At 42.8% G+C, this 26,109-nt stretch overlaps 1 protein-coding gene across 1 annotated transcript in view; it reads left to right on the plus strand.

The window, feature by feature from the left end:
- The window catches only part of Cdkal1 (CDK5 regulatory subunit associated protein 1 like 1), a 586,163-nt gene extending 569,196 nt beyond the window's left edge, over positions 1 to 16,967 (plus strand). The window contains 2 exon segments of the mRNA XM_059263232.1: positions 16,137 to 16,292; positions 16,294 to 16,967. Of these exon segments, the coding sequence (XP_059119215.1) occupies positions 16,137 to 16,292; positions 16,294 to 16,452 (315 nt within the window). The 3' untranslated portion in view covers positions 16,453 to 16,967.
- The last annotated feature ends 9,142 nt before the right edge of the window (positions 16,968 to 26,109 follow it).

Consider the following 26,109-nt stretch of genomic DNA (forward strand, 5'->3'; position numbering starts at 1 on the left):
TCAAAAGCAATCTGAATGCTAAAAGAAGGAGCCTTCTCACTGTGTTTTGGATAGGAAATGTTAAGTGTGCATTGTTTTAAGCCAGTTAGCATTAGAAAACTAACACAGGGCTAGTCCCTACTCCAGAGTTCCTGATGCTGCAACCCTTTAATACAGTTCCTCATGTTGTGGTGACCCCCAACCATAACATTATTTCCTTGTAATTTTGCTACTGTTACAAATCATAATGTAAATATCTGTGTTTTCTGATGGTCTTAGGTGACCCCAAAGGGGTTCCAACCCACAGGTTGAGAACCACTGCTCTAGAGAGTCCACATAAAATTCGAGGGCACCAAAAGATGTTTGTTTCTCCATTTTCTGCATTGGCCAGCCACTTTGAACTGTATTCTCACTGTTGGGTTCTATGGCAGGCAGGATAACAGCTCTAAAGGTACTCAGTTACCATGGTCCCCCACCTGTGTGACCTTCAGAGGTGAAAAATGAGTAAAATCTCTTTATCTTTTTTGGCTAGTTTTCAGCTGAAAGGAGAGAACCTCAATTGAGGCTGCATAGGCATTTTCTTAACTAGTAATTGATGGGGGATGGTCCAGCCCATGGTGGGTGGTGCCATCCCTGGGCTGGTGGTCCTGTGTTCTATAAGAAAGCAAGCTGAGCAAGCCAGGGGAAGCAAGCCAATAAGCAGTGCCCCGCTATGGCCTCTGCATCAGCTCCTGCGCCCAGGTTCCTGCCTTGTGTGAGTTCCTGTCCTGACTTTCTTTGATGATGAACAACAATATGGAAGTGTAAGCCAAATAAACCCTTCCTCCCCAGCTTGCTTTTTGGTCATAGTGTTTCATCTGAGCAATAGAAACTCTAACAAAGGCATGATCCTAACCCCTCAAATTTGTGACTAAATTAGGTTCCATGGCAGGCACTAATTAAAAGTTCCTGTTGGAGTCAAATTTGCTGATCATCTGGCTTTAAAATGAGTTTTTCAAATGGGCCTACTATAATCACAAGGGTTTTTAAAAGTGAGTGGCAAGCAGGAGAATCTGGGGTCAGGGAGATGGAGACCCTGACTTGGAAGCTGGATGCAGGCCATGAGCCTAAGGATGAAAACTGGAAGGGGTAGGGAAATGGTTTTCCTCTAGACTTTCCAGAAAGAAGCAGACAGCTCAGGAAATTTTAGTCCAGTGATGCCTATTTGTGGTATGTGACCACCATGGTTTTGTTGTTGTTGTTGTTGTTGTTGTTTTGTTTTTTTAACTGGGAGTTAGACATGGAGCAATTTAGGAGCTGAGGAGGCAAAAGAAAAGTGTTGAAGAGGCAGTTAAGTTACTGGGGCTGAGGGAAAGAAAGATGTTAAGGGGAATGGAGAGTTGATATTCTCAGGTGTGGCTCTGCTTGCCTTGGGCACCAACCCCTGGGGCCATGTCTCCCTTTGACCACCCTAATCTCAAGCCCACACCCTGCTAGAGTTTGTAACTAACCTCATGTGAGTCACGGGGAAGTGAGACTGGCACTTAGCTGCTTTGCTTCCTCTGGTGTGCATAATCCACAGAAGTGGAGTTGTTGCATGGTCCTGTGCTGACCACTTCCTCTTGACTAGACATCCCCTCAGTGCTTCCTCACACGCCCGTGTGAATGTAGAGCAGCTGTGTTGTTGTGTCCTGGCCCCGCTGCTGTCTCACCCACACTTACTTTGCTTAGACTTGCACTTGAAAAGTTACTTTATTCTGCGTATATTAGTGTTTCGCCTGCATGTATGTCTGCATCACACTCCTGCAGAGGCCACAGTGGTGTCAAATCCCCTGGGAGTGGAGTTAAAGATGGTTGTGAGCCACCATGTGGGTGCTATGGATTGTGTCTGGGTCCTCCAGAAGGGCAGCTAGTGCTCTTAACTGCTCAGCCATCTCTCCAGCACCTAGGCTTACACTTTTTGCCAACCTGAGTATGTTTAAATAGTACCTCATGGAGTCTCTAGTTCATAATCCTGAATTACGAAAGAGATGGACTTAAACTGATTCGTTTCCTTTATTTATTTATATTTCTTCCTCCCATTTGGTTCTATTAAATCCATACTTTAAAATTTTTAATACTTTTAATTGAGACATTTGTACATCTTTTCTCCATGTGTCTGTGTTGTTTTCTAGACCTCTGCTTGACATCTTTTGTATTCATTTTCTATTGCAGTATAACAAAGTAACTCATAACTTAGCAGCTTTCTGTCATAATCTTTCCCTCGAGGTTTCAATGAGTCAAAAATCTAGTGCAGCTCAGTGAGGTGCCTCTCATTACCAGTGGCTGCAGCCAAGACTGCAGTCCCATCTGAGGGATTGCCTAGCTACAGTGTGCATCAAAACCTCATGATGTGACGAGGCCAGTTTACTGTGGGCAGCAGAGAACATAAGAAGGATGGAAAGTGAATTTCATATGTGACACCCATCATGTTTGTTGTGTATGATTAACTAAAAGTGGGTTAGTAAGTTCAGCCGACAAGAAAGTATAACCCAGGGCTGTGAACAGTAGGAGGCAAAGATCCCTAGGGGCCATCTTCAGGGCTGCTACCACCCTCAAGAAGTGAGGGAAATAGTGAAATACCTTCATATTAAACTTATCCCAGTCATTTTAAGTGACTTTTGGTAGAACCAGTATTTTTTTTACCTCATAAAATTACATTCAAAGTAGAAAGAGGGCTTGTTTATGAAAGGATTTTTGGGAAAAATGTATAATGAAACTTTGGAAGTGAGAGGGAACATAGGCAGAAGTGTGAATTTCTGGTTGATCATTGTATAATTATAAGTTTATACCATGGCACTGATCTTAACTACTTTTCTAGCGCTTTCCAAGATGAATGACTATCATCATCACGAGCCGTCAGAGACACTTTTATGCATTAGTTCATCTTTTGTGACACTCCTTGAGACAACCTAACACCTGCTCCCTCCTTTCGCCACTTTCTGCAGCTCATGGAGCCGAGTGATGCTAAACCACAGCTCTAGTATCATTGAAACAACACCTAGAGCCTATGGGAGGGTCAAACGACAGTGCCACTTCCATCACACATGACTTCTTTTTCATTTCAAATATAAATGGAGCATGGCTACCCAGTTGCAAAGAAGCTCTCGGTGGTAATTATTTTAGTTTGATTGGTTACCTAAAGGTTCATTGGAAGACTGCGAGTGTTGTATTTCCCAGCATGCTCACCACTCCTGTATACATGCCTTTGCAGGAAAGATGGCTCTGCTTGCGGTTGGAGAGAATATTGACAGGACTTCATCAGTGATGCGTCCTGGCCCTGCTGCACAAGATAGTATTCTCCAATAGGTACCCAGGGCCTGCTACCAAGGAGAGGGCAGCACTAACTGATGGATACTGAGATTTCTACCTGTTCCTTAATAATATATGTCCACATTTTATATAGATACAAATATTCTTTCCATGAGAAATGCAATTTACCTATTGTATTTCTTACTAGATGATTAGATTCAAATTTCCTGTCTCCCCACCCTGCCTGTGGATCTTAACTCGTGTTAATGCTATTCCAATTTAGAATAAATGGCCTCAGATTTCTGCTACTATCCTAGGCACTGATTATAGACTTTAGATCAAAGTGTGGCCCTTATTCCTTCTTTATGTGAAGGCCTGCCTGTGTGTCAGGGATGAACGAGCAATTTGCATTAATGATGCTTACGGCAAGAGGTGAGTCTTGAAGTTTATATTTGAGGAATTAAAATGCAGTTATGATAGAGATCACTTTCTGACACGAAAATAATTTTATATTCAAAGCAAAAACTCAGCTCTCCATATTCTCTCCTGGATACTGCCTTGCATTGGGCATGTGCGTGGGCTCAGCAGGCCCTTAGGAGACAGGCTGATAGAAAGTCTTACTCATCTTGAGACAGGAGCTACCAAGCATCATATATCCTCTATCCTTCTTAGTTTGCACTTCAAGCTGTTAACTGTGCTTCTGAGTGAGGCATGAGAAAAATTTACACATAAGAAATGTCTTCAATCCTTTAAAAGAAGTTCAGAGCTTGAAAGGTTTTTTTTCATGTCTCTTGAGTCAGATGAAATGCAGACTCCCCAGGAGTCCTAATGAGGTGACAGGCAGATGCTGGGCTTGGGTTTGTTTCATGGGCACAGGTCACGTCTGAGGGGTGGGCATCCTGAAAGAGAGGGGTCACCGAAGCCATGCAGGGACACATCAGATCTATTCCTTTGGTGGATGTCAAGGCAAAATTATTCAGAATAGAATCTGAAATTTCTTTGATCATGCCGTCAATAGCTTAATAATTTATGCTCAATCTTATTAGTAAAGTAAACACAAGCCTTTGCTATCATCAAAATAAGATTTTAAAAATCTAGGATACTAAGATTAGTGTGAGATTTTTGTGTTATGTTTGTGTTTAAAACTATTCCTTTGCAATTTTAATGATCTGATAGCAATTAAGCATTTGGGGGGCAGAGGAAAAAATTTCATCTCAATAGTGTCTGATCTTGAATTACTCATGCCTAAAAGTGATACAGGGAAGTTGATGGTGTATTCTTATTGTGTGACTATGTGACAGATTTTCGAATGAAAAAGCCCAATTAATTCTTAACTTCAATCAGTTGGTCATGTATATTCCACTGTGCCTATTAAGCTGACAGGCTCTGCATGTAACTTCTTAAACATAGACATCAAGAACTAGAAGCATTCTTGGCTTGGAAATAATCAAGGACTCCTATGACAGTAGCATTGTCATGATTCCATGTTAGGAGAATCAAAGACTCCTATGATAGTAGCATGCTCCCAGTTTAGGCGACGTCTAGAAGAATAATTGAGATAGTTTGGTACCCTTGGTCACTGTTCTATTTTCTCTTAGTGGCATGAATCATGGGGAATGACATTGTCTGTCAGTCCAAGGGAAGGAGCTGGCACTGGAATGTAATTGCAGGACCCTGGCAACACCTGCAGGTGTCAGGGACAGAAGAAGTCATTTAGAAGCTGTACAAGCTGGAAGGCAGGTGGTGACTCTCTTACAGGACGGTCTTTCATTTGAGCAGAACCAGACCAATTGTTCCTCATTAAAATGCATCTTGCAGCGTATTCTAATATGAGCGTGTTGATTGTGTATGTATGCGTGCACATGAACGTGTGTGTGTGTGTGTGTGTGTGTGTGTGTGTGTGCGTGTACACACACACACTGAGAAAACCCAGCTACACTTCTTGTACAAACACAGTCTCAGTGTAGCTCAGAACTGTAAGGCATGCAGCAAGAAACGCCGTGCCTAACCTAGGCTGGCTTTCCTAGAATGGTCTTCTGCAGAAAAACAGGCAATGACACTCTTGCCTCACAAGGTGCAACATCAGGGAGGGTGCATAAAGCCTATTCCTAGAAACCTGGGTTTATAACAGTCAGTTTGATAATCAGGAGGTACCTGATATCACTTTCTTATTTACAGTTGATTATAAACACATCTCTGATGTGTTCTGTGCATAGTAAGCTTAAAGCCTAGCTTCTCTTCCCTATTTATCACATGGAGTTACGATGACTTAACAGAGTTAAGTTCTACCTATTCTTTCATTGGGTAGTTTGAAGAACAAAAAAATGTGTAAAGTATGAAAAGCCTATAACATGGCAAGTTTCCAAAAATACTGCTGCTACTATTTCCTTCTGGTTCTGCAGCCCAGTCCGTATTACAGCTCATCATCAAAGCTCTTGGTAAGGAGGCAGGATTTCAGGGGACATCACCAAATGACCCAACCTCCTTCCTTTGGAGACCAAACCCACATAGTCCCCAAGGAAAGGGTTTTTGTGACTGCTAGCACCATGAATACAGATCCTAGAAGAGCAAGTAGAATGCAGGATCTGTTTAGCAATCAGCAGCTGACTGCCCCAGGAGCCCTTCCCTCAGGGTCCTGCCTCTAGTGGCTGCAAGTTCCATGAGTAAGACAATCTGTCCAGGAGGCCTCTCGTAAGAAGAGTTGGGTTTATGTTAGCTGGAAGGCAAAGGCTTAGCCAAGGCTAGGCCCTAAAGGTCTCCTGATTTCCTCCCCCAGCAGGCCTCATTGTCAGCTGCCTACAGCTGCCTACAGCCACTCTGGCATGTATGAGCACTGCAGTCCTGGTGACTGTATTCTCCTGTGCTGAGAAGTTGGTTCAGCTCTACCAGAGCTGAGCACATATACTAGAGGAGAAGAGCCTGAAGGATTGTGCAGTGGTGGCCACAGTAGGCCCACATCTCAGTCCTTGGAGCTTACACATATGTTGCCTATCATAGAAAGAAGAACTTTGCAGAATGGCTAAGGAAGGATCTTGATGAGAAGATTACTCTTAATGATCCCAGAATGATTCTCATGATGGAAGTCACCATCTCCAGGCTACCAGCTTTGAAATAGGGAAAAGGGCCACAGGCCAAGAGCTGCAAGCTCCCTCTGAACCACCCAGAAAGGGCAAGGATTGTATTCTTTCCCGGTGCCTGTGCAAGGAATTCATCCCTACCTACAGCAAAATCTTAGAACACGTGAACTCTAGAAGTCTAAGAATAGGTTTGTATTGTTTAATATTCTAGATTTAGAGTAATTTGTTAAAGTCATTTTAGAAAACTAAACTACAACATTACTTCTCATGGCTGTGACAAAATATGACCTAATCAACTTAAGGAAGGAATGTGGCCTTAGCTCATGGTTTGGAAGGTGAATAAGATCTGTCATGGCAGGAAAGGCAGGCATGGTAGCAAGGATGTGAAGCTGCTAGTCAATTGTATCTGTTGTCAGGAAGCAGAGGGATGCATGCTGGTTCTTAGGTAGCTTTCTCCTTTTTCCTCATTTTATTCAGCCCAGGCCCGCAGCCCATGGGATAGCACCTCCCTTATTTAAGGTGGAAATACCCTCACAGATATGCCCCAAGCTGTGTCTCCCAAGTAATTCTAGATGTAGTTGAAAATGGAGATTAACCTTCACACCATGCCATTTCCTCACCAGTGAACTTGTACCTGATGCTCTAATAAACAATACAGCAGGCAAATGTCATTTTCTATGGAAAGAATGTGTATATAAAGTGTGAAAGTGTGACCCTAAGGAACAGGTAGAAATCTCAGTATCCATTCAGCTAGCACTGCCTCCTCCTTGATACCAGACCCTGAGCATCTACTGGAAAATGAAGGGGTCTGCTCAGGAGTGCCCATGGGGTCGGGCAGGAGTAAACAGACTAGAGACAGAGCGTAGGACATGCAGACGAGTGATAGTTGATGGGTTTTCTTAAGCCAAGTCATGTCTTGACTTCAAGCTTGAGAAAATAATAATAAGAAAAGACAAGGGGTGGGGATGGCCTTAGTTAAGAGCTTTTCCCTGAGGCTTACTCCACAAGTCTTCTTGCCCACCAGGGAGCCTTACTGCTCATCCCTGAGTGTGAATGCTGACCGTACTGTGAGTGTAGCTTCCTTCTCATGGGTTAATGTCTGTAGGGACGTTGTTATCTTGGTACTGCTGCTAAGTGCCATTAGCGTCTTCACTTTTCCGTGCCACATTCCTGTATACAACAGCAACCTTTCTCATGTGCCCAGAGCCCAGGCAGAGTCCCTGGCATACCTTCTAACTTTTAGCACCATTTTAAGGCAGAGGTTAATATTCTTATATCATAGAAGTAGTAATTAGGCTTAGATCACATGGCTAGCTGAACTTAGACTCAGAATTCAAAACCAGCTCTCATTCCTCATACTGCATGCTTTCTGCTGCTATTTGTGATGAACCAAAATACCATGAGCGGATTAATCATATTTGGAAAGCAAATAAAATGGTGACTTCGTAATTTTACAAGAACTTTTGAGGTCGTTTGCATAGCCCATTAGAACCTCAGAGTTCCATGGAATGCATCGAGATCAGTTGAGTTTTAAATGCTCGGAATACTTTCTACCTGTCTCACTTAGTTCTCATAACAGCCCAATGATACACAAATACTAATGCTCTAAGCATCACTACTTTGTAAGTGAGGAAGTGCACAATGAGAGGAGAACATGTCTGAGAACCACAGGAGGAACTGGGAGTGGAGCCCAGGATCAGCACTCATGGCTCCTAGAACCGTGGTTCCAAGATCATGCTCAAGGTAAAGACCCTGCTTTCTATCCCTTACCAAAGCATGCATCCTTCCTGGAGACAGAAGCAATCAGAGCCAGCCACTGCTTTACCTGTCACTGCCTGAGTTCTCATCGTTGGGCTTCTGGACTTAAAAGCTTATTGATGTTTGGTTGATTGGGGGGGGGGGGCATATATTTGCTTCTGTTTTAGCAGATGTATTGCTTTGATGGGATTTGATAAGCTATACTCTGGAAAATTAAAGTATGTAAATCTCACCTGTAACCCCAGCACTGAAAAGCTGAAGGAGAATCTTGACTTCTAGGTTTTCCTGGGCTACGTGGCAAGACCCTATGTCAAGATACCATGAATAGCCAGCAAGAAGGCAGGCTTATAAATTGATCAAGGGAGCAGTGAGATTTCCAAGGAAGGAGAAGCACTCTAATCAAAGTTAGCAGGACACATAGTGGGAACTCTCAGTGTGTCCTTTAGTCTGTGAAAATCAAGTGAAGTATATTGACTGAACCAATATCAGCCCCTGCCTTGTTTCACATTTGTTTTAGGAAAGGTATTTCTGAGAATTCAAATTCTTAAAAATTATAAGTATCAGAATTGTTTTAATAAACAACAAAATTTCTTGAATTGGATATATGAAAGAGACATTTGAATTTTAGGAATAAATATCTTTATAATAGTTAAAAGGTTTAGGGACCTCACCCCTCCCTGGTACGCAATAGGATGGCAAGGGTAAGAGAAATATGCCCTCCACCTACACCCTTTGCCACCTTGGACAGGCGGAAGAGCCAACCTGGGGGGCATGAGAATGGAAGAGCTGGTCCTGCCCCTCACCAAGTGCAGCAGTCCAGAGAGCAGGCCCTGCACCTTGCCTGGGCAAAACCATAGAGCTGGTCCTGGTGGTGTGAGTGAGAGTGAGCTGGACCCAAGGGCATGAGAGCAGGAGAACTGGTCCAGCTCCTTGCTGTCTGCTGCACTGGGTGAGCTAGCCGGGGCAGTGCTGGAGAGCTCACCTGGGTGGTGATGATGAGGGAAAGCTGGCAGGCTGACCAACCCAGTTACCACCCAGGCCCAGAACCAGGAATATGAGGTAGGCCACCTCAACATCCACCTCATCTGTGAACCTCTAGAGCATGGGAAGAGGCTAGACCTGCAGATCCAAAGTTACAGGATCTCCATGATACAAGGCAACAACAGGATATCCAAGAGGAGCCTGAACCAGACCAGTGACTTGTTGCAATGAACACTTACAAATAAAAATGTATGGACTAAAGGATGAACTGTGTGACTCACTGGGCCATACTACATGCCCAGATTTTTTGTTTGTTTTGGTTTTTGGTTTTACTTTTAATTTTTGTTTCTGGGGAAGGTTGCAAGAGCAGAGGGTGGAAGCCAGGGGACGGAGAGATATGGAAGGGAAAATAAAGTTTTAGGGAATGTCTAGGCCTTACTGGTTTTATTTTTTTCTGGTACTATTGGCCACAGTTAAGTTTTCCTCTAAAGTATATTGTATCCACTGTTCCATTGTGTGTCAACTTTTATCTTTTTTTTTCCCCTTCATAATCATTTCCCCTATATATATTTTGTATTATTAAAATGTTCTGTTGGCTGGGAGATGCTAAATGGATAAAGCCGTTGCCACACAAGCATGAGGACTGGGACTCAGATGCCCAGAACCTAAGAATCATGAGTAAGCATGCTGGCAACCTGCCATCCCGATGCTTGGAAGGCAGAGGCAGGGGACCCCTGGGGCAAGCTGAGTACTTAGACTAGCTTAATCTGTGAGTTCTGGATTCAGCAAAAGACCCTGTCTCAGTAAATAAAGTAGAGAGTAATCAAGGAAGACACCCAGCACCAACCCCTGGTCCCTACACGTATACATACATGTGCCCATATACATGTGAACATGTATACATATATGCATACACATGCAAAACAAAAGCCCCATTATTTTCTGATCATGATTCCTGCTTCTAACTTCATTTGTGTTAACTATCTACCCAGAAATGGGACTGAAGCAGATGGTAGCTCTGAACCTGCTTCTCTGAGGAACCTCCACGCTGTTCAGCATAGCGGGCATGCTATAGTACGTTGCTAACACTGGAGTTACAGGAATCCCCTCTTCTGTGCATCTTCATCAGCATCTTTGTTTGGAGATTTGCTTATGGTCATCAGTTATTTTTAATTGTTTTTGTTAAATCCATTCTGACTAGGGTCAGCTGATGTCTCATTGTGGTTCTGACTTGCATTTCCTTCATGGTTAGTGATACTAGACATTTTTTTTGTAGATTTGCAATTTGTATTTCTTGATAACAATCCGTTCAGGTCTTTAGCCCACTCTTTAGCTGTTTTGTTTGTTTGTTTGTTTTTGTTTTGTTTTAAGTACTTGGGGCTCCTTACATATTGTCAATGTTAACCTTTGTCCAGTGAATAACTAGCACAGGTTTTCTCTCATTCTATGTATTGGGCTTTCACTTTGTTGTTTTCTTAGCTGGATTAAAACCTCTTAATTTTTTAAGTATTTATTTACTTATTTATTTTATATCCCGGCCACAACTTCCTCCCTCTTTTTCACTCTCTGTTCCCATCCCCCCAATCCACTCCTCCTGCATTTCTAAGCTTAGGAAAGGGCAGGTCTCCCATGAGTATCAGGCATGTTTCTGTCTCCATCAGTTGCTGGATGACGCCTCTCTGATAATACTTGGTCTAGGCACCAGTCTGGTCATAGGAGATGGCCAGTTTAGACTATATATCTGCTACTGCTAGGAGTCTAAGCTGGGGTCTTCCTTGTAGGCTCCTGAGAGATTCCCTGGAGCCAGGTTTTTACCTGACCCCAAAGTGCCCCCCAGTAGTCCTTTTCAGTACTTTCCCCTAGACTCCCCCCAACCTGATCGCACATGTTCCCATCCGCATCCATCCCCAGTCCACCCATGAAATCTCCTCCACTTCCCCTTCCCAGGGAGATCTGGGTATCCCCCCCCCCCCATGGGTTCTCCCTGTTATGCAGTCTCTCTGGGGTCTGTGGATCGTAGCGTAATTATCCTTTATTTTACAGCTAATATCCACTTATGAGTAAGTACATATCATGTTTGTCTTTCTTGGTCTGGATTACCTCACTTAGGATTTTTTTCTAGTACCTTCCATTCATCTTCAAATTTCCTGGTGTCCTTGTTTTTAACAGCTGAGTAATATTCCACTGTGTAAATGTACCACATTTTCTTAATCCATTCCTTAGTTGAGGGACATCTAGGTTGTTGCTAGGTTCTGGTTATTACAAATAAAGCTGCTATGAACATAGTTGAACAAGTGTCCTTGTGGTATAATTGAGCATCCTTTGGCTATATGCCCAAGAGCAGTATAGCTGGGTCTTGTGGTAGGTTGATTCCCAGTTTTCTGAGGAACCGCCACACTGACTTCAAAAGTGGCTGTACAAGTTTGCACTCCCACCAGCAGTGGAGGAGTGTCCCCCTTGCTCCACATCCTCTCCAGCATGAGCTTTCATTGTGTTTTTGGTCTTAGCCATTCACAGGTATAAGATGGAATCTCAGTTGTTTTGATTTGCATTTCTCTGATGGCTAAGAATGTTGAACAGTTCTTTAAGCTTATCTCAGCCATTTGACATTCCTCTGTTGAGAATTTTCTGTTTAGATCTGTACCCCATTTTTAATTGGATTATTTGAGCTTTTGATGTCTAGTTTCTTGAGTTCTTTATACATTTTGGAAATCAGCCCTCTGTCAGATGTGGTGTTGGTGCAGATCTTTTCCCATTCTGTAGGCTGCTGAAAAACCTCTTAATTTGATGTCCCCATTTGTCAGTTTTGGCTTGTTTCCTGTGATCTTGAGGCCCTGTCCAGAAAATCATCCTTTGCACCAGTATATTGAATTGTTACCACTATGTTTTCCTCAAGTAGTTTTAGAGTTTCAAGTCTTACTTTTAGGTCTTTGATATGTCTTGTGTTGAGTTTTGATATTTGCTTGTTTGGGTTTTTGTTACTAGATGAGAGATTGTGGTTACATTTCAGTGTTTTCCATGTGGATGTCCATTTTTCCAGGACCATCTATTAAAGATGGTATCTTTTCTCCAATGGACATTTTCAGAGATTTAGTTGATGTTTCTGCCAGTTCCATGCTGTGTTGATGACTGTGGCTTTGTAGTATGTTTTGAAATCAGGAAATTATGCCTCCAAATTTGTTCTTGTTTGTTCACTGTAGCTTTGGCTATTTAGGGCCTTTTAGGATTATTTTCTTTTTATGAAGAAAGTTGAGTTCTGACAGGGATTTCAATGTCTCAGTATTCTTTTTGATAGTATGGTCATTTAACAACATTAATTCTTCCAAACTAAAAACCCAGGAGGTTGTGTGTATATGGGTCTCTTCATTTGTTTGTTTGTTTCTTGTCATTTTCATTTCAGAGAACTTTCATATCCTTGGTTAAGTTTATCCCCAAATATTTTGTAGCTATGTGTGAATGGGATTGCTTTGTTGATTTTTTTCCCCCTCAAACTCATTATTGATGTATAGAAGAACAAGATCCTGCTACTTACAAGAACAACATCCTGCTACTTACTGAATGTATCAGTTTTAACAGTTTCAGGTTTTCTTACGTATAGAACCCCATCATCTGCATCCAGGATCAACTACTCCTGTTTTTTCTTTATTTATTGTGTGTGCATGCATATGTGTGCCACTACACACATGTGGAGGGCAGAGAACAATTTTCAGACACAGTTTCTCCCCTATTATGTGAGTCCTGGAGATCAAACTTGGGCCATTAGGCTTTCTGTCGGCACTGTCTTCATGTGTTTCATCTACTTCTGTTCTGATCTTTCGACTCGTTTTATGCAAGGCCTTGAGGTGCTCTTTATCATTGTTCTTTTAAATTCTTCATCTGGCATATCTGTCTTCCATTTCAGTTTCCTTGCATCTTGTTCTTATTTGGAGAGGCCATGTTACCTTGTGTTTCTCCATTTACATTTGTTTATCCTACAGATCAGGTGACTCTTACTTGACCAGAGCAGCTTCTCAGTAAGCAGCTTTCCCCTGAAGATATATCTTGGGGTGTTGGTTTGCTACTTACCTTTTGATTCTTATAGAGCACTCTAACATGGTATGGTCTCTCTGTAGTCTGACCATGGTCAGTGAGTCCGAACATAGAGCAGGCCAGAGGAACAAGTGTGAGGACACTGTCATTTCAGCCAGGCCTACTGTGGGCAGCATTCTCCCTAGGGTGCTTACTGTACTATGTCTCTAATCCTGTAATGGACTTTTAAAGTATTATTTTAAATAATACTAAATAAACACCACTACTGAAGCTGGCTACCACCGCAGCAGTGTGGGGCCTGAGTCCTTGTCCTCAAACCAGTCATTGCTATAAATACTTGGTAACCTACTCAAGGACACTTCTCTCTTGTCAGTTGTCCACAGGAGCTGTGGTGGTTCTTCACAGCAGTATGCGCTGGGCCCCTCTCCCTCAGCAGTGTGTGCCACAGGGTGTGGGAGCAGCCAGGACTGTGGAGTCAGTTGGGGCCACCTCCCCACACTCCTCATCTGTGCCCCTTTTGAAGAGTTCATACCTCCTGTCTCTTAAGCTGGAAGAGCCTACATTCTTGCTGAGCTTGCCGTATGTAGGTGCTGTCCTTACTTCTGTTTCAAGCTGCTCAAAGTCAGTGTGTAGGTCTCTGAGATCCAACCATTGAGAGTTTCATTGCACCAGAGGCTGTACCCAGCAGCTCTGAGGCTATCACTGTGCTTCAAAATGAATAGACTAAATTATACTTTAAACATTAACGGCATCATTTGGGTTGTCACGAGAAAAAGAGAAAGTTAAAACAAAACAAAAAAAAAAGGAATCAAAAAAAACAGGCAGACACGGTGGCTCTTGCCAATAGTCTCAGCACTTATGAGGTAGAAGGAAGAGGATCAGGAGTTCAAGGCAGGATGAGGCTACATGAGACTTTGTCTCAAAAACAAACAACCACTAAGTGTTGAGAGGCCTCTGACCACTTGGGGGATCTGGGGCAAGGTTGGTTTTACCCTATGGTAGAAATTAGACTGGAGGCCAAGGAAAAGAATGAAAAGACTCCCACAGTATTGGCTCTCTTCTGGACAAGGGAGAAGGACTTTTCAACATGACTAAGCAGAAACAAGTGAAGGCAGGAAGTTTGTGCCCAGGAAGAAACAAAAATATTAAAACATATTCAAACAGGAAAGAGGAAAAAGAAGGTGTGAAATTAGATGGTTAACAAAGTCTGCCTTGTTGGTATCAACATTATGATAAATTCCAACCGTGGAAGTTCATTAGGCTGAGAATGACCTTTTCTTTGCCAGTGCTTTGTATAAAATACAACCCATCATCCCCAGTATACATAGCTAGCTCTGAACATAATTACCAAAGGTATGGTTATAGAATGGAATTTGAGTGAGTTGAGTCACATGACACATGGAGGCAATGTTACTTGATGGACATATGCCCAAGTTAGCAAGAGTAATACACACATCAATGGACACATCAATACATTCTTCCAGGTTTGATAGCAGTTTCATACAAATAACTCCTAATAATTATTAAAAACTACAAACCCATTATGAGTACTGTTCTTAAGAGCTCCTTCAGTCAATTGAAGTGGAAGCTGGTACCAAACACCACACAAGCTAGCCTCACAGAAGAGCTGTCCCCTGGAGGGTGTAGCTCCCGGATAAAGACTCCCAGTGCATAGAGACCAGCAGGGTAGCATGGGCCCAAATGCCTGAGAAGCGCAGAACCAAAGGCTACAGTTGGAGTTGAGAACATCACCCTGGTTAAGTTCCCAGTCAGTCTCCTACAGTGAAAGCAAGGGGTCTTCCATGTGAATCAGGTATAAATAGAAGCTTGGAAATTGGGTCATAAACGTTGTCTTCATTTCAACATTTCTGTTCTGTTTTAAATTACATGTATGTGTGTATGTCTGTGTGGAGTTTGTGCACATGAATGCAGTAATCTCTGAGTCCAGAAGGAAGTGTCAGATCCCTGGTGCTGGAGTTATGGGTGGTTGTGAGCTGCCTGATGTGGGCGCTGAGAACTGAACCCTGGTTCTCTGCAGGAACAGCAAGTACTCTTAACCACAGAGCCATTTTTTCAGACTCCAAATTTCTGTACCTTATACTCATTGCGTCTATTTTTTTTAGGTGTCATTCAGCTCTTTCTGCCCGTCTGCCCTTGTCCTAATTAGACGGCTTCCGGTCTTTAGTCTGTCCCACTCCATCTGTACCCAGGTGTGCCTCTACTCCTCTCCACTCTCAGGCACCAGCTGGTGTTCGCAGTGGGGAGGAGCACTTGCACACAGTAGACAAAGGTGCTCAGGACTCTGCTCAGAAGGGAAGGCCCAAGAGAATCCCAGGACAGCTGTGCTGCACCAACACATGCTGCACTGCCTCTGCCGTGTTGCGCCTCTCCTTCGTCCTCTGTGAGCCTCCTATCCACACGTCCCATTGGTCCCAGCAGGGGTGTCCATGCTGTATGGGGATGTTGTTTTGAAAGGAGGTATATAATGTGAAAAATCTCATACAGTAGATACAACATGTACTTTGAAAGATTAAAACTGCCATTAGAGTAGCAATGTTCCTCTGTCCACTTTTCCCATGTCAGACTAGAAGCCTTGCTTCATGGAGACTTCTCCAAAAAGCAGAGCAGACATGTTGATTCACCCCTTGCATTCTCCTCAAGCTGGACTGTCCAGGCTTTTCTCTGTCTGGCGCACCAGGGTAAATGGAGGGGACTCTATGGATTGGGTCACTCTGGTCACTCAGACCTTTATAGGCTACCTGGAGATGGGCTCAGCCTTCCTCCAATGGCAAACCGTATTGGAATGTCTGCCCTCAAGCGTGTGTTTGATGAACAAAATGTCTTCCATGTAGTCTAAAAAAACAAGACTGTGTTCTAATCTTCAGGGAATGAAGCCGACTTATCCACACCAAGCTTGGGGCTACCTGGACCCCGCAGAGCACCCAAATGTGTCTGTGTTGAAAGGATAAGGAACCATAGCTGATATAGCTGCAGAAAACTTTTTTTCTGAAAATTATTTCTTACCTGTTCCTCTCTTTATAGGAATTCAGAAATAGGCTTGGAAATCATCTGAATTCAACTTCAGACACCTGTGCTGCAACTCGGCATGACTCGGCATATTCCAGAATTGTGCTGCAGATGTCCCAACATGACTGTGCATTGAAGGTAGCCGCAGGTCTGGCTCTCCTTGCTCTTCTTTTTGCATTTCTGGCCAGAGTCTATGCTTACAACGTACCTAAATGAAGCATCCATAAGGAGTAAGTTTCTAATGAAAACCTTCAGAAAAGCAGCCACACCAGTTCCCAAGGGCAGTCATCTGAGCTGGTCATGCTGCCTTGTCTGGATCCCTTCTTACTGAGGCTCACCCTGTCTCACATTGAGCTGAGCCGTTTGACCTCAAATCACAGCTTCTGGAACATGTCTTTCTCATCACACACCTTTTGACTTTTAGCAACAAATGCAAGTGGTTGTATTTTTTTTCTTTTAATCTCCAGTCATTAAGTCCCAACCTAAGTGCACAGTATCCCTGGCCATCAGTGACCCTGGCCACCCTTTCCTGGTGTGGAAGCACATCTAGTCCTTAATAAACATTCTTGAGGCTGTGTTTGGAGTCCCCATGCTACAGACATCTTCTTCACAGCACATGTGTTCCTAAAAAGTTTATATAGAAACCTATTTTGGGAACCCGGACCCAAGTCTGCCACTTAAAGGACTCTTCCGAGCTTTTCAGAAAATGTGAGGAATCCATGCCTGCAGTGCCCACAAACTTTCAAACAAACCACGCTCCTTTCCTGCGCGTCTGACCGGACATCATCAGTCTTTCCTACTGAAATGACTTCTTTGACAATAAAAGGAATTGGTGCAATAAGCAAACCCTGTGTTTATCGGAATTTAAATGAGTTATTTGGATTGAGTAGGCCAAGGGAAACAAAGTAAGTGCCTCCAGATACCATAGGGTTGTTTTTATCTCTCGACCATCCCGTTAGCTCTTCCTTACATGTGCCCCCAAAAAGCCCATCCCCAAATTTAATGTCATCAGGTGGACAAAAAAAAAAGTGCATATGCAAATACACACACATGAGCACTCATTACTCACATAATTCCCCTAAGTCTGCCATGTGCCTCCATGAAGAAGCATCATACTGTGTTGAGGGTAGCTGCAGGCCTGCCTGCCTCTGGCCCCTCTTCTTTTTGCTTTCTCAGTCAAAGTCTGTGCTTAAAATGTAACTAAATGAAACATCTGTAAGGAATAAGTTTCTGATTAAAACCTGCAGTGAAAGGGAAAGCAACCAGCCAGTTCTTAAAGGGCAGTCAAAGATTGGGCCTCGTGGATCTTGTGCTTGCCATGCAAACCTAAGCTCCCAAGTCCAGATTTCCAGACTCTCCCACGGAAAACCAGATGTAACATCATGTGCATCGATAGGCCCAGCTCCTGTGGCAGTATGGAAGGCAGAAACAGAATTCCCAGAAGCTCACAGCCAGACAACCTGCTGTATGCATTAGAAAGCAAGGCCCCTGTTTCAAGCAAGGCAAAGACTGACATTTGAGTTGTCCTCTGACCTTCATACACGTTTGAAATGTGTGCATAGCTACACTCACACATCATGTACACTAAGATTGAGAAGTGCAAAGATCTACCTGTGCCCTCTGGGTGCTGCAGCAGGACTTGGGAGCCTGCCTCCATGGTCTCAGAAACTGGGAGGTGTAGCAGCAGCTGACTGCCTTTCTTTTATAGACATAGTCCTTGTTGATAAGCAGTGATCGAACAGTGTGGTGCTTACTTAATAAAAACCTAGCGGACGTCAGATTACTTTGCCAAGCCTAGGGCCACACTACATAGAGCAGAAGAAGAGCTTTACACCCATAGCTTGTTAGAAGCACTTTTCTCCTTACTTACCCTTTCTTCCCCTGCCTCTCTTCCTCCCTCCTGCCCATCCATCCCTCCCCTCTAAGCCTCTGCTTTCTTCTGGTCCCCCTCATTTTCCCTGCCTGTGAGAGAATGACACACCCAAATACTCAGTAGCCCTGCTGACCCCCAACAACCCTCAAAGGGTGGTTCCTCCACTCAGGACTCTCCACGACTGTGACTCCACTGTGTCCCTGGGTCCACAGAAGGACCAGCCATGTCCTGACAGTGAGAACTGTCATACACAATGTCTGTCTCCCTGTGGGTGACCAGCTTGCCCAGGGGACAGCAATGGCCTGGAAATCTAGATTGTTCTTTCCTGGGACCTGCTGCTTGAGGGAGGGAGGAGGGAAGACTGTCGTGGAGAGGGTGTGGAACACAGCTCTCCAGGGACAGGTCTGAGTGTGGCTGAAGCCAAAGCAGGTGTGGCTGTCACTGGTGCTGCTGCCTTTCCATCTTGTCCCTTCCTGTCCACTTCAGCTGCATGGCTTTTCTTTGAAGCTATGCACGCCTGCATGCCTTTTTTTAGCAGTGAGTATGTGGGCAAAAGTGCTGTCTTTGGGCAGCTGGGTTGAAAACTGATGTTCAGGTGGCCATGTGCTCTTCCCACAACTGTGGTGATCGTGGACTTTCATGGCTGAATGAAATTTTCCTCGGCCTGTGTCGATGCTGAATCCAGCTACACATGCGTCGACAAGCAAGAAATGCACTGCTGTGTAAGCTGCTGGGCCTTAAGGGCTGTGTCCGTAGCATGACTCAACTCATACCAACAGTCGGCCAAGGTAGGACATGAGATTGTGGCCCTCCTCTTTTAAGAAGGAAACATAAGCTGGAAAGTAGTGACACACGCCTTTAATCCCAGCACTCGGGAGGCGAGGCAGGCAGATCTCTGTGAGTTCAAGGCCAGCCTGGTCTACAGAGCAAGATCCAGGACAGGCAGGGCTACACAGAGAAACTGCCATAAAAATAAAATAAAATAAAAGAGAGATATACTACTGAAGTAAAATTTCATGTAAGAAATTTTAACTTGGAAGGATTTCCACAAAGTGAGTTATATTTTAAGCCAGCACCAGGAGGCCACTCAGACAACTTCCCACCCATTAATCCCACCACAGAAAACACAACCATTGCCGCTATGCCTAATCCTGCCTGTTTGAGGCATTTACATAAATACAGCTAAACTATTTCATGTCTACCTTTTGCTCATCATTGTGAACCTCATTCCAGCTGTCACATGTAGCAGTGACTCGTTGACATTTATTGCTGAATAGTATTCTATCCCAAAATACCTGGTGTTTACCCATTCTATATTTGTTTCTGACCTTTTTCATTTTGAGCCATGCTACTATGAAGATGCTTTGACACACAGAAATAAGTGTGTGCTGAATGTACACTGAAGAGCGGAATTGCTGCATCACAGTATTTGAGTTCAGCTGTCCTAGCCACTGAACTGATCGTACCTATTTCTGACCCACAAGCAGGTGGTAGGAAGGCAACCAGCCTGTGTTTCCTCTGTCCCTCGAGGTCTTCAGCAGGCCTCTCTCTGCCAGCCCCTTGCAATGGCCCCAGCCTTATTTTAATAATAAGGATTTGGATAGCCCTTCACTGTCATACTGTGCTAGACACGAGGTACATTTTATCAGTGTTATTCAGTTCTGAAGAAACAGACTGAGATAGGTGTTGCTATCACATAGATGAGAAGAAAGATGGAGAATTCACGAGACTGTCTTGCCCAAAGCTGCACAGAGCAACTCAGAGAAGAAACGACTGGAACACGGTTCGAATGGGCCCAGTTCGGGACACGGTTCCTGCTCCCTCCTCTCATCTTCGACCTCAACCTGATCTGTGCTAACATTCATGTATCTAGAACTGACTGTGAAGATGCTTGGGTCCTAGGCGAGCCCAGCCTCCAAACCATGATATTCTACTCCACAACTCAATACACATTTTAAAGGGTTAATTTTTAAAGGGTTAAAGTTTTTCTTTTTCTCCTTCCTCCCCTTGTCCCTCCCTACTCCCTGCTTCACCAAACATGAAATGGTCCACCTGAGAATGTAAACACTTAGTCCAAACCGTGCTCTGTGCTGAGAAAATGTGGTAAACAGATGTCCAACACGTGCTTCCATCCACGGCCTGCTCTTCCTGCTGACTTCGGTGTGGGTCAGCGTTTCTGTGTGAGTAAGATGCCGTGGAGGGAAAGTTCAGGTTAAAAACAAAACTTTAAGAAGTTTGACATAAAACAAATAGTTAAAAATGAAGAATGAGAGAGGGAGTGAAGGGAAGTGAGATGGGAAAGGCAAAAGGAAAGAAGACGTTCTTCAGGCTTGAGCAAAGGTGAAGTGTAATGAGATAGGTCTGTCAGCATGCTTGACTGGAGAAACCATTCCAAATTACTACAGGCATATCTTAAATGTATGCAATAAAAACGAATATGCATATCAAAAAGGCTTGCTTGGTCCCCGGGGTGCCGTAGGAACCACAGGGAGTTCGCTGAGGAGCGCCTCAGGTGTTTTCAGGTTCTGAAGGAAACGGTATTTAGCAAATGTCACGCAAACTGCTAGCTCACAACAGCTCCATTTGGGGGCCAGCGAGATGGTCCAGCGAGTGAAGACATTTGCCACCAAGCCAGATGACTTGAGTTTGGTCTCCAGGACCCCAGGACCCAACCTCCACACACGCAGTGCACTACACACACCACACACATACAAATGACAAATGATCCCATTTCAACATTAATTTATGTTATCTGTGATATTTTGATGATACCATACCTTTGTGAGTGTGGAGTTTTGGCCACTGATGTGATAAAGTGACAAGTGTCAAGTGAGGTCGAGGCAGAGCCCGAAAGGGAAGGAACATAGTAGCCGTCTCAAGGCTTAAGTTGTGGTGTGCTGGCCAGCAGATGCACACCTCCATTAGTAAGTCACTGAGGTGATTTTTAACATGAAGTAAAAATTCTTTTCATGCTACATGCTTTTAAAATAGTTCTTATGAGGTAGTAGAACATGTATGTATATTAAGATCTCCTAGGGCACTAAACAGACCCATTGGCTGTTTCCTCAGTCTGCCAGAGCCATGATGCAAGACCATTTGAAAATTTCTGCTGCGTTATACCACCAGAGATTCATGCTCAGAGTATTTAATGTGGGGTCCTAATTACTTCAAGGTAGTGTATTGGTCCATACATCTTTAATGTACTTGATACATTTGTTCTTTCTTTTTTTGTATTTTTATTTTTTGGATTTCACTTCAAAACAAAACAGGGTCTCTCTATATAGCCCTAGCTGTCCTGGAACTTACTTTATAGACCAGGCTGGCCATGAACTCACAAAGATCCACCTGCCTCTGCCTCCTGAGGAAGAATTAAAGGCTTGTGCCACTATGCCCAGTCAGGAATACACTTGCCTTGGCCTACCATAGAGTTTAGTCTAAATGGTGTTGAAACTGTAAAGGAGTTAAGGAGCTGAGTCAATAGAGCATAGGTCCCAGTGGTTGCCAGTACACAGATGAGGCAAATAATTAAAGAAAAGGCATAAGAGTTTACCATCAGCAAACCTTGGGTTTAACCGGGCCACTTTCTCTCTTAGAGTCTCTTCTATAAAATAGAAAAAGATTTTATTGCAGAGTGTTGGGACATATATTGCAGGATATTGTGTATATAAAATACTGTGTTCTTAAGTGGATGTGTTGGTACACGCATTTAATCCCAGCATACAGGTGGCAGAGGCAGCTTGATGAGTTTGAAGCCAGCCTGGTTCCAGGTTTGAAGCTGGTCTGAGTTCCAGGGCAACAATGAGACCTTGTCTAAAATAAAAATAAACAATGTCCGTGACACATAGCACTTCCTCTCCTTGCAGAACATTAACCACTGTAGAGGCAAAAGATGCTGATACTTCAAAGGAATATGAGGTAGTTTATTCTGAGCCACATTGCAGTGACTTTAGAATGGGAACATACATTCAGATGGTCACAAATGACATGTTCCCCTGTGGAAGTGGGGGTCTATGAACTTTGATAATCACAGACTAAAAATTAGCACCAAACCATCACTTTTAACAAATTGCTTTTCAACAAATTGGTGGGGACAGCAGATAGGTGAGGTGTAGAAAAGCAGAGAAAATTCTGCTGTAGGTTTCAGATGCAATCTTATGATATTCTTAAGTTGGTAATTAATGGGCGTTTGTTCCCAAGTTTTTACTGATACTCATATAAAGAGGGTAATAAGGAGACCAAAGATAGCACAATGAATCTGTCTCTCCAATAGGAGTATGGCTTTTCAGGGAACTTCACACCAGTTAGGGGTGAAATGAAATTTTATAAGTAAAGTTAGTTTTAGATTCTGGTACCAACACATGACCACTCAAAAGAATTATATAGGGAATTAAAAGATTCCTGCCTCAGGGGACTTTGGGTCTGATTCTAACAAATTCAGCAAAGGAAGGAAAATTCAAAGAAAATGGATTGCAGCTGCATTTGAAGAGATCAAATTAATGCAGAAGTTCAAGCACAGGTTTGAAAGGCTGATCTGAGATCAAGAAGGAGAGACTCTGTGGCCGAAGATGAAAAGGGCATCTAGATGAAAAGGGAGGCCTGGTAAGCCGTGCCCTCCCCAGCCCTGCCTCGAGGGAGAGAGAAGGCAGAAGCTATGACTGTTGTTTCTGTCTGCCCAGTCTCTGCTAGAGTTCTATATCCAAAGCCCCCAATGGTGGAGAAGGAGAAGTGCAGGATTTCACTTGATCTCACTGTCCCTAGCTCTTGAGCATCTAAAGCCATCAGTGCCAATGACACACATGCAAGAAGAAAGTAACAGAGGAAGGGATGGCCTTGTGCCAAAATGAGCGAAGTGTACTGTCCAGAAAAGCTTGATGATGGGGGATTTCAGCTCTTTGTATCGAATTTAATACAGCCAATGCATCATGACTATGTTATACTTGACTACCTCCATAGAGAGCCATAAAGCCTGTGGCTTTTTAACAGACCTAAGGGTTTCCAAATAGGAAGCACACTGTTTACTTAAGACATTTTATTTTGGGGGCTGTATATACCATACTATGTACACAATAGACACATAATTTGTGATTTTAATTATAAGACACAACTAACTTTTGGGTCAAGTATTATCTCTCTCAGAAAGGTACTTGGAATGACTCTGATGACATTCTTAGCCCCAAAGGTCATTCCTGCACTACCTCAAGAAGAAAAAATATTTCACCTTTGTACATAGTTTGTTTTGAAATAACTGGAAGTAATGAAGACATCTGGCAGGTGAAGCTTCATATTAAACTGGCTCTGTAAATGGAGGACTTTTGGAAAATTCTTCCCAGAGCTTAAAGCTCTTGGGAAAATGCTTTTCAGCAAGACTTTCTTCCTTTACTACTGGACAGCAAGAAAGGAGCATTATACTGCAAGAAAAAGTCCCAGGCAGGGTGGCTATCCAGAGGAACTCGATACCGGAGTCAGGTAAAGAATGATGAGAAAAGAAGCAGACAAGTCAGATTCCTTATGAATGCACAAATGCCAAGATTATCAGTATAAATATCCACACAGTGAATCCTGCAGCATGCTAAAAGGATTAATTACATTGGTGATGATGAAATGGGATTTATTCTGGGAACTTAACATGTGGCTCAACGTAAGAAAAATTAACTTACTACATTATGACTAAAGAGTAAGGAACACGTGATCCTCTCAATTGACACAGAAAAGGTATTTGATGAAATCCAACAGCCTCATAGGATGAGCATATGAGAAGTAGAAAACAAGAAACTTAAAGGGCAAATTCCTCAAGATGAGGAATAGTATTCAGGGAAAAACACTGCTGGCGGCCTACCAACACGCTCAGGTTGAAAGTCTTCTCCCTAAAGTCACAAACAAGTCAAGAACATCCTGCACACTGCTGTTCAGTGTTGTAGCACAAGTTAGAGCACTACCACACAACAGGAGGAAGGAGAGGGGGTCAGAAGGAAGATGTGAAAGTATTTGCAGATGACATGATCCTGCCCGTAGAAAATCACAAGGAAGCAGCTAGTGCTAACAAATAACCTCAGCGAAGATGTAAATCACAAGGCCAAAAGAAGACAACCAAGTGTCCATACACCAGCAATGAACAATCCAAAAACAGAATCGGAAAAGTAACTACATCCACAATTATATCTTAAAAACATTTAACTTGTAATTAATTACTTATGAATGAATATAACCCAAGTGATGAAAGATCTGTATGTTAAAGACTGAAAATTGTTGCAGATATATATATATATATATATATATATATATATATATATATATATATATATGAAGGAAATCATGGAGAATTGTCCCAGGTTCATGAATAGGAAGGCTCAGCATTGTGAAGAGTCAGGACCACAACTAATTTAAAAAAAAAAAAAAGTGTGGCTGGGTGTGGTGGCGCACATCTTTAATCCCAGCACTCAGGAGGCAGAGGAAGGTGGATCTCTTGAGTTTGAGGCCAGCTTGGTCTACAGATCGAGTTCTAGGAAAGCTAAAGCTACACAGAGAAACCCTGTCTTGAAAACAAAAAACAAAAAAATTAATTAATTGAAAAAATAAAATAAAAATATGTGCAACAATGCTGTAGTAGTTACAACAGCTTGACATGGGCTTAAGTTCAGCCATGTGGACAAATAAAATAGGGTAGCGAGCCTCGAAGTAGATTTCTGCAGTTAATTGATTTTTTAAAACGATATTTTAATCTTTGAAAATTTCATACAATGGATTTTAAACATATTCACTCCCTTATCCCTAACTCCTACCATAACCATCCCTTCCCACCCAACTTTGACTCTTCTTCTTCCTTCTTCCTCCTTCTCACTCTTCTTTAACCCCAGCAAGTCACCTGTGTTATCTAACTAGTCTTTGGAGGTCAAGCCTCCAGGAGTCACAGCATTAAAGCAAGCTGATCTTTAACAAAAGAACCATGAGTATTCAATAAGGAAGAGCATACGTTTTCTTTTTTTTTTCTTTTCTTTTTTCTTTCTTTTTTCTTTTCTTTTTTTTTCTTTTTTTTTTAGGTTTTTGGACACAAGGTTTCTCTGTGTAATAGCCATAGCTGTCCTGGTACTAGCTCTGTAGAAGACCAGACTGGCCTTGAACTCACAGAGATCCACCTGCCTCTGCCTCCTGCATGCTAGAATTAAAGGCCTGCACCACCACTGCCCATCTGAGCTCACCTTTTCAAAAAGATTTGCAGGGGGAAAAATGGATATGCACATGCAAAGAAAGAAATTGGACCTCACACTATTAAAAAAAACAGCAACAAACGAACAAAACCCACTAACCCAAAGTGTATCAAAGACCAAAACTTAAGAACTAAAATTATAGAATTTTTAGAAGAAAATTTCAAAAAATCTTCATGGCATTGGTTTTGTAGATGTGATATCAGAAGTATAGGCCATAGAAATTAATTAAATTTCACTATAATTAATAATTTTGACACATCAAAAATATTATGGCTACAGACAACCTACAGAATTGGATAAAATATTTGCAAACAATATATCTAGAAAAACAGTTAAAAGAGTCTATAATTCCTACAACTCAATAACAATAAAAAATAATAATCCGAAGTTGAATAAACACTTCTCCAAGGAAGACATACAGATGTCTTGTATCTGCAAGAAAAGGTGGCCAATAGCAATAGTCACTAGGGAAATGCAACTCAAATCACAATGAGCTGTTGTTACTGTTCCATGCTTATTGACATCACTAACAAAAGAACAGGAAGTAATGAATGGGGTGATGATTTGAAGAAATCAGAACCCCCAGACTTTCAGTGGAAATGTCAAATGATGTAAGCTACTGGAAACTAGGGTGTTGATTCCTCAAGATTTATAGCTACCAGGGTGGTGGTGGTGCACGCCTTTAATCCCAGCACTCGGAGGTAAAGGCAGGTGGATCTCTGGAGTTCAAGGCCAGCCTGGTCTACAGAGCGAGATCCAGGACAGGCACCAAAACTGCGCAGAGAAACCCTGTCTCAAAAAAGAAACAAACAAACAACAACAAAAAAAAAAGATTTACACCTAGAATCAAGCAATTTCACTCCTCGATACACTCAAAACTCTTGCAAGTAGACTCAGAGTCTGAACACCA

Source organism: Peromyscus eremicus, chromosome 5, assembly GCF_949786415.1.
Source record: "Peromyscus eremicus chromosome 5, PerEre_H2_v1, whole genome shotgun sequence".
NCBI lineage: Eukaryota > Metazoa > Chordata > Mammalia > Rodentia > Cricetidae > Peromyscus > Peromyscus eremicus.